The sequence below is a fragment of the Macrobrachium rosenbergii genome, chromosome 2 (genome assembly GCF_040412425.1).
Source record: "Macrobrachium rosenbergii isolate ZJJX-2024 chromosome 2, ASM4041242v1, whole genome shotgun sequence".
NCBI lineage: Eukaryota > Metazoa > Arthropoda > Malacostraca > Decapoda > Palaemonidae > Macrobrachium > Macrobrachium rosenbergii.
In genome coordinates, this window is record NC_089742.1 from 72,179,006 (window position 1) to 72,193,524 (window position 14,519).

At 35.5% G+C, this 14,519-nt stretch overlaps 1 protein-coding gene across 1 annotated transcript in view; it reads right to left on the reverse strand.

The window, feature by feature from the left end:
* Window positions 1–14,519, reverse strand: part of LOC136848450 (uncharacterized) — a 370,363-nt gene that overhangs the window by 323,285 nt on the left and 32,559 nt on the right. Inside the window, 1 exon segment of the mRNA XM_067120740.1 lies at window positions 4,937–4,980. Within this exon segment, the coding sequence (XP_066976841.1) occupies window positions 4,937–4,952 (16 nt within the window). The 5' untranslated portion in view covers window positions 4,953–4,980.

Below are 14,519 nucleotides of genomic sequence, written 5' to 3' on the forward strand. Positions count from 1 at the left end.
CTTTTTTGGATTCATACGAATCAAATTTAATTTTAAAAAACCTATTTTTCTTTCATTGATACTTTTTATTTTTGAACGTAATTTGTCCGAGTGGGTAAAGGGAATAACAGCATAAATGTTCAATTTAGGAACTTTAAAGTTTTCAGAGGAGGGAGACATATATTTAGTAAGCATATTATTAATTATTTTCTGGACTAGGAATTGAGAATACAAATTAGCTGAAAAAAACTTTGATAAATAATCAATTTCCAAGTGAAAATTGGACTAACTAGAAGTATATTTGAGAGCTCGATGTACCAATGTTGTAATAGAATTAATCTTAAAAGAATAAAAACAAGAGCTAAAATAGTTACTGCCCAAGCCTGTAAACATATTCCTACGTTAAACAGAAGTCGTAAAAGCATGTTGATCTCTAGTAATTTTTACATCCAAAAAAGATAACGAATTTTGTTGTTCAGTCTCAATAGTAAATTTCATATTGGGATGCACAGAATTAATAAAATCAAGAAATTCATGACATTTCCAAGGATAAGGGAATAGGGCAAAAGTGTCATCAACATATTGTTTATATGGAACTGGCTTGGACTGGGCTGTGCAATTATTTAAAAATTCTTCTTCCAAATGACTCATGAAGAAGTTAGCAAACAACAGGCCTAACTTCTTCATGAGTCATTTGGAAGAAAAATTTTTAAATAATTGCCCAGCCCAGTCCAAGCCTGTTCTATATAAACGATATGTTGATGACACTGAATAAAGAACTTTGAAGACTTCTTGTCTTATGGATCTCCTGACTATGTGTGTGTGTGTATGTATATATATATATATATATATATATATATATATATATATATATATATATATATATATATATATATATATATATATATATATATATATATACATATATATATATATATATATATATATATATATATATATATATACATATACATATATATACAGTATATATTATTTATTTTCACCTTTCATATGGTCGTTATATATATATATATATATATATATATATATATATATATATATATATATATAAATAAAATATATATATATATATACTATTTGAACGTTGCAAACCATATATTGAAGATAAAAAGGCCCATACAGCACTATTTGAACTTTGCAACCATTCTGTGCCTTCCTGTTCACTGGTAAAATATAGACAAATGAAATGTTACAAGAGTATATATACTGAGCATATGTAGGTGTGGCATTAAGTCTCCGATGGTATGCAGGTGACCGTTTGCTAAGAAGGAGGGAAAATAAACAATTCCCTAGTGGTTTTTGACCTCTTTAACTCCCACTTGGCGACGCATCTGGTGGAATTGTTTATTTTCCCTCCTTTTTAGGAAACGGTCACCTACATACCATCGCAGACTTAATGCCACACCTACATATGCTTTGTATATACAGTATTCCCTTGTAACATTTCATCTGTCCATACTCTACTAGTGAACAGGGGCACAGAAGGAAGTGCTCGAAATATATGGTTGCAACGTTCAAAGAGTGTTTTATGGGCCTTTTATCTTCATATTACACTGTGATATTACAGTAAAAGACATTATATATATATATATATATATATATATATATATATATATATATATATATATATATATATATATATATATATATATATATATATATATATATATATATATATATATATATATATATATATATCGCCGTATAACATATATATATATATATAAAATATATAAAACCTATATTATATATGGGTAATTGATATATATATATGTATTATATATTTATATATAAGAACCTATATATATATATATTCTGCCATTTTGGGGCCATATATATCCGATATATATATATATATATATATATATATGTATATATATATATAAATATATATATATATATATATATATATATATATATATATATATATATAACCGTATATATATACCGGGATATATATATATATATATATATATATATATATATATATATATATATATATATATATATACATATATACAGACAGACAGTCTGTGGGCTACGATGGGCTCGGCTTACAACATTCTGAATTTACAATGCTCTTCAAATATATTCATCAAAGATTGTTTCCTGGGTTACAACTCATGTTCCAGGTTTACGACGCTGACAATGCCAATCCGACGGAAGAAATATGGCTCTAAAATGGCAGAATGGTCAAATTTCGGAGTTTTGTTGAAAAACTCAATAAAAATGCTGGATACATTGTTTTTAAGGCACCCAAATGATTAAAATTAAGGTTTTCTTATGATTTTCGAAGGTATTTCGGATGACGCCAGTCCGATGCCGATCAGAAGAAATATATATCCAAAATGGCAGAATGGTCAATATTTGGAGGGATTTTCTAAGGAAAAACTCAATGAAAATGTATGATTCGTTGTTTTTGAGACAACCAAGGGTTAAAAGTAAGGTTTTCTTATGATTTTCGACGGTATTTCAGATGGCACCGATCCGAACGGAAGAAATATGCATCCAAACCAGCAGAATGGTCAATATTTGGATGTTTTTTAATAAAAAACTTAATAAAAATGCAGGATTCATTGTTTTCAAGACACCCAAAAGATTAAAAGTAAGGTTCTCTTATGATTGTTGACAGTAATATTTTGGATGACTCAGTCCAACGTATACAATGGAAGAAAATTAACATTCGTGGATTTCTTCATAGAGCAATATTCACCAATTGCTGATTTTTATTTTATTTTCTTGACTAAATACAATTCTTAAATACATTTTTATGATAAAAATGTTTTACTAATTTGAACCAAGCACAGTTTTTTTATTTTGAAATTTTCTTGACTAAAATAATTTCAATTTAAAGGCCAACTGCCCATTATTATATATAAATATATATATATATATATATATATATATATATATATATATATATATATATTATATATATATTATATATATATTATATATATATATATATATATATATATCTCTATATATATATCTCTCTTCACGAATAACTCTACTCTTGAGATTTATGGCCAGCCGCCCATTCTCTCTCTCTCTCTCTCCTGCTTAATATGCTTTAATGAAATATAGATTACTGTATATAAACATAAAAATATACTAAAATTCCATCATCGGTTGTGTTACAATTTTTTTATTGCTTTGACGTGGGCTTCATGATGACATGATATAGGCTCGAGGAATTAGAAGTGGCCAATAACAGAGCTTGCAGCAACTCCCTCTCTCCAAGACGATACGCTATTGGCCAGAAGGACTGAAAGTAGCCAATAACAACCCCCTCTCGCCCTCCTTAATGACATGCTATTCGCAGGAAGGGTGGGATTTTAACCAACCAAAAAGCTTGTACCTCAAGGGTTTTGCATACTATAAAAGGAGGGCGAGTAGTATTTTTTTCTCTCTCTCTCTCTATGAGATAAAAGACAGAATGATGGCACAAGAATTTTTAAATAAATTTGTGGGAGAGGGTGAGGACCAACCACATTTGTATGATAAATAAATGATTTACCTAATAATAAGTACTAATTTTCAAATAATAAGATTAAACAATAATAATAATACACTGTAATTACAACATTAATGCAGTTTTATAGTAAATTATTTCGAATTTTACACAAACAAATGTCACCCGCATCCTTTGCCCAGAGCTTTGAAGCTGTGGGGGGAGGGTGGAACTGTCAAATATGTCAAATTACTTGACATTTCTGACCAAGGGTGGTAGATCAATTTCTTCCTTCCCTTCTCTCTCTCACCAAAGGGTAGAATATGAGAAGTGGAAAAATAGACATTTCAGGACTTCTCTCTGTCTCTCTCAGGAAAAGATACTGCTAATTTGAGTCTCTTTACATATGCAAAATGTTTGTGTTTGTGTTCATAGTGTTTTAAAAATGTGTAGTAAAGGTAGTAGTACATCTTTGGAAGACAAAGAAAAAGCATAATTTTTGTTGTTGTCAGTTGCAGTAAAAAGAAATGGATTGACATTCCTTGAGAGATTAAAGAGATAAACCTCTCTCTCTCTCGCCTGTGCCAGCACAAGAATGGCTGAATGTGTAAGTCGTGGTGGTAACTCTCACTCTCTCATTGTGGCTGGAAAGGGGTACTAATGTTTAAGATGACTTTGAAATGATATTAATAATATAATTTCAAAGATCAACACAATAGTAATAGGCTAATAATTTAAGCTATATTTGATGTAGGATGATACTTTAAGTTTACATTTGGTATTTGAACTTTCAAGATAGGCAGTCAGCAGCATTTTTAGAGGGGATTTTTGCTTTTCCATGGATTTTGCATTTCCCAGTAGGTTCTGGAACCTATTCCCATGTAAAAATGGGGGAGCACTGTAGTTCTGTGAAATTCTATGTCTTTTTCTGATAGATAAGTGGTGAGGCAAACACAGTCTCTCTCTCTCTCTATGGCTCCAAAATAGCAGAATGGTAAAATTTTGGAGGTTTTTTTTTCTTTATGAAATAGCTGCTGCTCTAACCAACTTGGCCATCAAAGACACACAAAATAAATAAATAAATATATATATATATTATATATATATATATATATATATATATATATATATATATATATATATATATATATATATATATATATATATATATATATATATATATATATATATATATGTAAAATCACATCACCACAGGTTAATAAATGTCATTCCCTTCTCATGTATCTATCTTGATAATATAACAGCTTAATAAACTACCCGTACAAAATCCTTACTGCTGTATCTAATACAAGTGACTCCAAATCATCAACAGGAATGACTTGGTATAAACATCCTTCTGCCACTGGAATCTTCACTATCTACACTCTAACAGAATTTTTCATGACTTGCAGTCTACAGTATTTTAGAAACAAAACCCTAAAACTAAAGACCATAGTTGTACCATCAAAAACTATTACTTACGTTCATTTGACTCCATTTTTAGTGTTTTCAATGTTTCACCTTTCCTGAAAACAAAAATTGTTCATTAACAAACACAGCTCAGTGTACTCAAAATACTATAAACTAATACATAATGAAAATACAAATACTGTACTTAATTCAAGATTTATTTTTTAAATACTTACCTCTTCATTATATAGCTTTTACTCCTGCTGGCGTGGAAGTAAAACCTATATAATGGAAAGGTAAGGTTCATTTCAAAAATTTAATTAGTACAGGAAGCACCTTCAAAGATATAAAATCATTTTATTAAATTTTAATAGCAAACATACATGTCAAAAGACTACCACACAAGGATACATGAATTTCTTGTAATGGTAAACAACTGCCATAAAAAGTCCGAAGACCATCCTGACTCCAACTGCATAGTGTATAATACAACTACAACATATGGTAGACATTGCCAAACCACAAGCCAGAACACAACTGAACAATCACAATGAGTAAGTCACATCTCTCATGTACATTTGAATTCTACACTTGTATACAGATCAACCTGTAGTCTTTCTTCATGAATCATATTACTGTAACTTTCAAATGGTAAACTTGGTTTAGGAATGCTATTTTTAATGTAAAAGCTCTCATGAGCTATCTTTGTCTGTTTCTCTGGTCTATTCAATGAGGCTGTGGAATTCTAGCATAAATGACAATGTTTTGTTTTGGTTCATTTGCACTTATGAATGGTTTGGTTCACATTAACTGATTAATTCTCATGGGTCAAGTTTTACATAAGCTGATAATTTTTGCAGCACATTTACCAACAAGAGAATTCTACACAACATACAACAACTCACCTCTCTCTCCACTGATTCCATATACATCCCTCACTAAACAAGTATTAATGATTTTGTCTAATTCACAATTCCTTTCTCTCATATTTTCAAAACTACTATTTTTCAATCCAGTTTCTCATTCTTTATAATTCTCACTACTACTTCATTCTTTTCTAAAGCTCTCTACTACTCCATACTCTCAAAAATACAGTGTGAAAAATTTTCATAACCAATTTGTACTTTTATTGGGTATATAAATGAGAGCCTTTTATATAAAAGTACCCTTCAGTGCAAGCTAGAATTGATCACTCAAACTTTGTAATAATTTTCAATGTTCAATGAGTCGGGGTGGTATGAGTGAGTGGGGTTTTCATTCAGTATCAGGGACTACCAGGATTGTTGAGGTGGCATCATTATAAAAGGGAATGGATTGTACACCTAAGAAAACTACAAATTACATTTGAAAATTTCTTATTTGCTCCTATAGGAATACAAACCATCACCTTTCACATACAAGACTCATCACTCAGGTGGGAGGTCATTTCTCAACTGACTGGCAAAGTGAATCTTCACCAAAAAATACCAGTTTCATCATCACAATACAATGGATCTTTTTAGAGCAGTATTTCTGTCAGACCCACCCACATTGGTAAAAAAGGGAAAGCAAAGTTAGTTGCATCTTTTAAATTGAAGCTCTAAGACTGAATGCTGGGTTGTGTAGCTCACCTGCACCTGAGCCCAATCCAGTGTACACTGAGTTTGAGCTGCTGCCTAACAGCAAGAGGAAAAAAGGGAGAAGCCAGTCCACTCTACCATTCAATCTAGTCTCATTCCCTTCAAGTAACCCAGGCAAGATGCTCTTCTGTCTGTGAGGAGCTTGGGTTTCTACACCACATATCCTAAGGAGAAGGTATCCAGGGACTGTGGGCATGTTTTTTAGGCAGAATGAGGTAAAGGTTGCCTAAAGTCACCAGACCCAGACACTGCCCTCATTAATTGTGCTGGCATACTGGTCAGGTTAAGCCCTTCTTAGACAGAACCTTACAGCTTGCATCAGACATAGAGGTATTTTGTCTGGATTACAACTAATAAAATCTTGGAGAGAGGAAACTGAAAATCTTTGGTATCTCCTGCCACAAACTGACAAGGTTCTGGGATTTCACCAGTATCTCAGGTACAAAATAGAAAAAGAGGGGTACCAAACTTCCAAAAGCCAGAGGAGATAAGAAAGACCATGTAACTCACCACTATGCTTCATCAAGGCTAGCTAGCAGAATGTGAGAATTAGGTCTGAGGTTTCCCTACAGGTTCATATGGTGCCTGTGTTAGGCTGCATAGGATTGAGTCACATCCCACTCATGAGGCTGAAGCTCCCAAGGAAGACAAGACTACTCAAAGTGGCTCATAAGTATGAATACTCAACTGATGTAGAAAGACCAATGCCCCTCAGTCTGAAGACCCTTGCTTAAGAAAAAGCTATACCCTTTCACTGCAAGGAGACTGATAAGAGCTTGACTCAACAAAGGTTGGCAAGAAGTCCACAATTCTTTACTACACCAATCCCAGAGATAGCAGATCTCCCTGATAAATGTTAAAAGAGGTCTTTGGAGGTACTCTAACATCGACAGTGCAGTCCTGCGAAAAAAGATCTACCTTTCACAGGAGAGGGTGAATAACCCTGAAGGTTTGTACCAACCAGTGATACCTCTGCACATGTGACTAATTAAGGATACTGGGCAACAAAGATATCCAACAGACCGGGAAACCAGTCAGCTTGAGGCTTATGAGGTGTTACCAAGGTCATTCTGGTCCCCACTGATCAACACCTAACTGATCACTTGGTGGATCAGACTGAGTGGAAGAAAGGTGTAAATGACCACTGTCCGAGAGGTGTTGGGAGGCATACTCAAAAGCCAACCAAGGAATTGGCATTGGGAGGCAGAACAATACAAGCACAATTTTGTCCCATAATACATCTAGATAAATTATTTTACTTACTGCTATACAAAGCTGTTGGGAGGGGTTGGAAGGCTGGGTGCGATGGGAGGGGTAAAAAGGCTGGCACAATGGGAGGAGTCATATGGCTGGGTGCAATGGAGAGGGGAGCAGTTGGCAACGCTTTGAGGGGAAAGTGATGCTGCTCACAGGGATGAGCATGCAGAGAAAGGGTTATTGGAGGTGGCTGGTCAGGGAAGGACTAAGAGTATGGAGTTGCTGTTTTACATCCTTAGAGTTGTATTTCACCTTATACAGCAGAGCCTTGGTTCTGTTACTGTGGATAACTGAAGAATTACTGCACTTTATTTCAGAAAATAAGTAATGGAGAAAAAAATGACTGCAGTTTCCTTATGTAATTAAATTAAGGTATTTAAGTTACAGAAAAATTTATATTTGATCGTATTTCACTGTGATTAGGTTATGAAACCATATTTAGATTAGGATTTCTTAGTGTTAAATCACTTAGGTTAAAGCATTTACGTTATGGAAAGCTGGCTGCTGTCACATTGTGTTTTTTAGGTTTTTTTTTCATGTTCATAATAATCTAATAAAAAATTTAAATAAAAGAAAAATAATGTAGTAATACTGTACTGTATATTTATTTTCATATAAGTAATCAGGTTTAAGTTAGCCAATTGGTTAGGTAGGTTTATACTGCTACAATATTTGATTGTCTAACATGCATTAGTTTTCTGTGTATAATGTTTTTATATAAGTAACTTTCCCAGTAATTACTTAGCTAAGAGTTTCTACTCAAACGGCAGACTGAATTTTGAATTCCGTGGTAGTGATTCTTTTGTTAGTGTAAGTGACAAGACCCCGCCCACTTTTGGTGTAAGAGAGAGGAACAACACAATCAATAGCTCAATTTGTTTCTGGTGTTTGTAGAGTCCACACTGTGTTGACAAAGCAGCTTGGTTTTTTGGATCATTGGTTTTTTCCCATTTGGTCAAGTATTGTCTTATGGTAGCCTTTCGGCATTGTTATTTAGGCATTTCCCGTTTTTTTGTCGATTATAACGTTTGCTGACTTGATAGCTAGTTTAGTGTGTCCGACATTAACTCTTCTACTTTCTGGTACTGCAGCAAAGGCTGCAATACCCGGATGACCAAATTGACTTATCACTCTCATACCTTTTGCACCAAGACCTTAACTTCTCATTTAGCTAAATTTGAGAGGGATCGAAAGAGTTAAGCGGAAGCTAAAGCCTGTGGGAAAAAGCTAGTCAGACTTTGACACCTAAATCCAGTAGTGCTGACATTCCTGTTGTCTCTTCTCTTATTAATCCTCCCTCTCTTGCCTCAATTCAGACCTCGTTCTTTTAAAATTAGAGATGACTTGCCCGGAAAGAAATTCCAATTTTATAATTTGGGAAAATCCTGCTCCATCTTTCACATTTTACTGTAGATCTCTGAAATTTTTGTTTGTAAATTTAACTACTGATATTTTTAGAGCAGAGAATGATTATATTGATTCTGCTAGAAATGCCTAGACCTACGGTAGTTGATAAAGAATGTAATGTATCCCATGAAGTGTTTGTTGCTATGGTTGATGGCAAAGTTTCAACCTCTTTATCTACTTAACATCATCATTTCGGTACTGTAGCATTTGTGGAGTAAGTCCCAAATGTGTGAATGACATCAATGAGCTTACGAAAAGAAAGATCTCTGAAGCAACTGAAAAATGAAGTTGGTCTTGTTGTTGATATGCCTAAGCCAGGAGGCCCAGGAACCTCAAATGATAGCAATATTGCAAGGTGTTCTTTTCAATATACCTAGGAGTTCCCTACAATTACAGGTATAGATATAACTCTAATTCAACGACCTCATACAATCCTTGCTGTCCTATATTCTGGGATGGATACTGATCCAAACAAATTTTTAAAACATTCACCAGCAATGGCAGAGCAATACGAAAGCATTACAGTTGGTATTATTTGCCTCAGTCACTACACAAGATTTTAATTCATGGAGCTGATGTTATGCAACAATTCAACATACCTCTTGGATCACTTTCACAGGAGGCCCAAGAAGCCCGAAATAAAGAATTTAAAAGATATCGTGAGTGATTCAACTGTAAAACTTGACGATGCTGTACATAGTGATTCAGGTGATGATGATGATTATCATAGCTAGTTAGTTATTATGCTTAACATTCACTGTGTACATACAATAAAGTCGTAGGTAAGTAGTACAGGCCTACAAATGCTTCATTTAATTTCTAGTTGTTTAAAGTGATTGTTTAAAGTGAAAAATAAGTTTTTGTCAGATACCTGCACTGCAGTAGAGTAGATGAAAGGGCACTAGGACTTTTTGTTGATCATGGCACTACCATGGTGTCGTTACTACCACACTGAGGAGTGTCTATCTTTGGATCTGGAGACTTGATATTCTAAAAAGAACTGTGCTTAAGTTCCAAGATAGAAAGTGTAGGAGCCTGCTGCCCTGGTCAATGTTTAGAAGAATGACAAAATCTCTGGAGGAGGACAGTGTAACCATGGCACTACCTTGGTGTCGTTGCTATCAAAAGAGTGCCTATTTGGACACTGAGACTCCTGAAACTGTCTTAAGATTCATATAAGATTCTCTCCCTCCCGGGTTGTGGATCAACTGGTAATTGCAGCAGCAGATACTGCTTACATCTCCCACTTCTCACAGGGGGAGTGTAACTACATCAGGTCAAAAGAAATGGAGCTCCTAGATACCACTTCCTGACTGAGTAGGAACCAAAAACAAGTTGTCGGAACTTAGTTTGGAGGTGCTGTTGATCTCCCGACGAATCAGGCAGAATGACGGGAAATTGTAGGCCCAAGACTAGAAACATGGATGCGGAAGATGTCTCCTAGGCGTCAACAGCATCTGAAGTTTCTGGGTCACTTATCCAAGTACTGACTAGTCCCACCGTTTCTAACCATGGATGTGAAAGACGTCTCCTAGACATCAACAGAATCCGGTGCTCCAGGAGATCACCTATCCAAGTACTGACCTGACCCAACAATCATTGCTAACTTCGCTGATTGGATGAGAAGCAATATTTTCAAAGTGGCATGGTTGATTGCTATTATGCCCATGTCCATACCTAGATTGAACAATTCTTCTAAACACTGAGGTGCAAGACCAATTGTCACTAACACTGACCCTAGTGACCAAACTTGTCTGTCATACATCCATCATCCTGGAATGTGTCTGGTTGACCACTTTGCTGAGTGTGCTACTGCAAACCCGTGCACCCACACCGTCAATCGAGGAGATGATAGGACACTTCCTTAACAATACTACGGAATACTATCCTCGGATCCTGAGGCTCGGAGAGAAAGATCCATGTTATTGAGGTGCAGATTTGGTCAGGTTAGGCTAGGTTGGGTAAGCACCCAACCTAACCTAACCCAACCTAGCCCCTTGAAGACCTGGTTGATGCCATGAAACAAGAAGTCCCACAATGTTGCAGTGCAGGTTTGGTTAGGTTAGGCTAGAAGTTAGGCAAAGTACCCAACTAAACCTAACCCAACCTAGGCCCTTGAAGAGCAGGTTACTATCTCCCGGTTGATGCCATGAGCCAATGACTAGGTTCCAGCTGAAAAGCGTGAACAGTTTCACTTAAGTCAGCATACATTTAAAGCCTTGATGGAGGAAACAGACAATCCTTTGGCATCTCTCAAGAAGTGCAGCCCCTTATACATTGTTAATATTGGTGTGAAGACAGGGATTGCCTCTGGACTTGCACCGTAATCTATAGCATATAGCTACCATGATACTGAACAGGAAACTAGTGGATTTTCCCTTGTCATTAGGAAAGAGCTCCTAGATGACTTATAAAAGTCTCTGGAGTTGAGGAGCTAGACGAGAGTTTCCATGTGGTTATATTGCACCTTATCAAGGATCTAGGTGACCTAAAATGCTCACAAACTTTTTTTTTTGGCAAAATTAACTTTTTCAAATTATTTCCTTAACGTATTGGTGGAGGTATGCACTATGGGTACTTTATAGAATTTTATGAGTCTCTTTTTCCTACAATTCTGTATGCAACAGCTGGAAATGATACACAATCTTATCTGACAGAAAACTTATTTTTCACTTTACACAATCACTTCAAACAACTGGAAATTAAATGAAGCACTTGTAGGCCTATACTTACCTGCAACTTTACTGTAATTACACAGTGAATGTTAATCATAATAACTAATTAGCCACGATCATAATCATCACCACCTGAATCACTTATCTACAGCATCGTCAAGTTTTAAAAGAATTGAAGCATCTTTAAAAGCACTGAAGCATTATCAGGAAGAGTTCTTATCTTCCTCTCTGTTCAGTTTCTGAAGGAACTTATGTAAGAATCTGAAGAACACAGTAGCTTATCATTATATCTTTACTGGTCTCTGCTCTTGATGATTTAGTTGAACCCCTTTAATGCTTTATGTATTGCTCTGCCATTTCTGGTGAATATTTAAAAAAAATTTGTTTGGATCAATATCCTTCCCTGAAGTTAGGACGGCAAAGATTGTATGAAGTTGTTCAATTAGAGTTACATCTATGCCTATAACTCAAGAGAACTCCTAGGCATTTTGAAAAGAATGCCTTGCAGTATTACCATCACATATCTGTGCACCCTTTTGAGCCTCTGGAATTAGTTCTGTTGATGTATTTATTATGAAACACCCTTCTACGTTCTATCAGCAGTTAAAAGGGGAAATTTTACTGCAAGCATTCTCCTATCTTGCTGTTGTACAGCAAATGCTATTTTATCTTTTTTCTCTTAAAGCTGAGTATGATGATAAAGCCGAGTGCTTTCTGAGAACTGTAAGACCTCCAAATTTAACCTCACTGCACAGTGGGATGAAAGCTATTTTTGGGACAAAAATAATTCCTCACTTAATTTTATTCAAGAAACAGTTATTTTGTTAAAATGACTCTTACTTACCTCCACCAAGGTGGTTATGTCTGTCTGTCTGTCTTTCCATCTGCCTGTATGTATATTAGTGGCATTATGCATAAAGTTAAGGGTAGACAGGAAGATACCAAGCACAAGAGAGAGGTCATGCTACTGGTGGTATAGACAAGACCCAATGGTGGTATCTTGTGGGATAATACCAATACAGTGACTGAGAGCCTTTTTAAAGGCACATCCACAGAACTGGGATGATTGGTAATCCTAGGAAGCACATACTTCTTTGCATTCCTCCAGAGGTATGAAAGGACAGGAAGAGACCAGCCACAAACAAGCTCAGGATCCAGTTTTTTCTACTTAATCATGGTCATCTTTTCCCATAACTAGTCCAAAGGATCATTGTCACATTTCAAAGAAGATGGATGTCCAAGAGGAGACTTGTTAACCTTCTTTCATTCCCTTGCATTCCGATCTGGAGACGGAATGCAAGGGAGAAGGTGAGGGGGGAAAGTAACCAGAAGGAAGGGGGAAATGCAAGTTAATACTTCTTCTACCCCTTACAACCAAAAGCCTCTCCATCCTCTCTTATGCTTACCAAGGACATAATCAAGGCAGGCACCCCCAAAGAAACAAAGTTGCACCATGAGCTGCCAGAGCAACATCAGAACATCAGGAATGGCAAGATACTGGTGCCTCTGTTAGGTATGTATCTGTGCCAATATCCGATTATCAGTGCCGATAAGCGGAAATTGGCACATATCGGTGCCGTAACCCAGATCACCGATACCCAGGGACTGCATGTATACTTAAGTCTTGAACATAGGCAAATATTCTAAGTAATCAGCAAGAGACAAATCTCCCAGCTATCCTAAGAAAAGGCAATAGCGATTTAAACAACTCCATCTCAGGGAGCCATTAAAGCAGGAGCATGTGAGACTGGAGCAGGATTGATGGACATATCAGGTATGTCCATCATGCTGTTCCAACCCAAAAGAGCAAGTAAGTCAACAACAAGCAACCAATCCTTTTCTCCCTCAGACCAAGAAAGAGTGAAATGTCAGGATACTACCCGAGGCAGAAACAAGGATCACAGCAGAGGGGATCTTCAAAAGTTGGTTGAAGAGAACAGAGGGTGTGTTACTTTCAAGACACAAACTTCTTACATTGGGGAGGAGACCAATCAGCACACTCAATGCAAGTCATAGCTGGGGCATAATCCTGAAACCTGTAAATGGAAGGAAAAACGATGATCTATGTCCATTGGAAACAAGGCACCAAAACAGGTGAATAGTAGCCATCACTCTAATCACTACCATATTCCGAGTTAATAGGTATGCCAAAGTTGTTAACCAAAAAGTCAAACAGAGAGAGAGCAAACCAAAATCTTCAGCTGGTAGAACCATGTTAAAAAAAGTCCAGAAGCAAAGAAGTCTTAACAGTGGGGTGTACAAGGGGGAGAAACAAAATACCTTTAAACAGAAACAAACAAAATCTTCCATTAATACTTCTTCAACAATGTGGTACATGGGGGAGAAACAAAATACCTTTAAACAGAAACAAACAAAATCTTCCATTAATACTTCTTCAACAATGTGCCTCATTTTCATAGTATGAACCCCATAACAGTAATCATGTTACAATGATAATTTTCCTTTTCTGCAATTTTTTTTTTTTTTTAATATTAGAATAGTGATATTGTTCTGTAATGCATGATGGTGGATTTCTATACTGTTCTGAAAACATACATTTGGATGGCCTGTAACCGAGTAAGTTTTTCTTACAGAATTTAGTAGCTTTTTTTTTTTACTGACTTCCATTTTACCATTTACCATACCAGACATTTTACCATTTACCATACCAGAGTATTATGAGTATGGCTTGTCAAG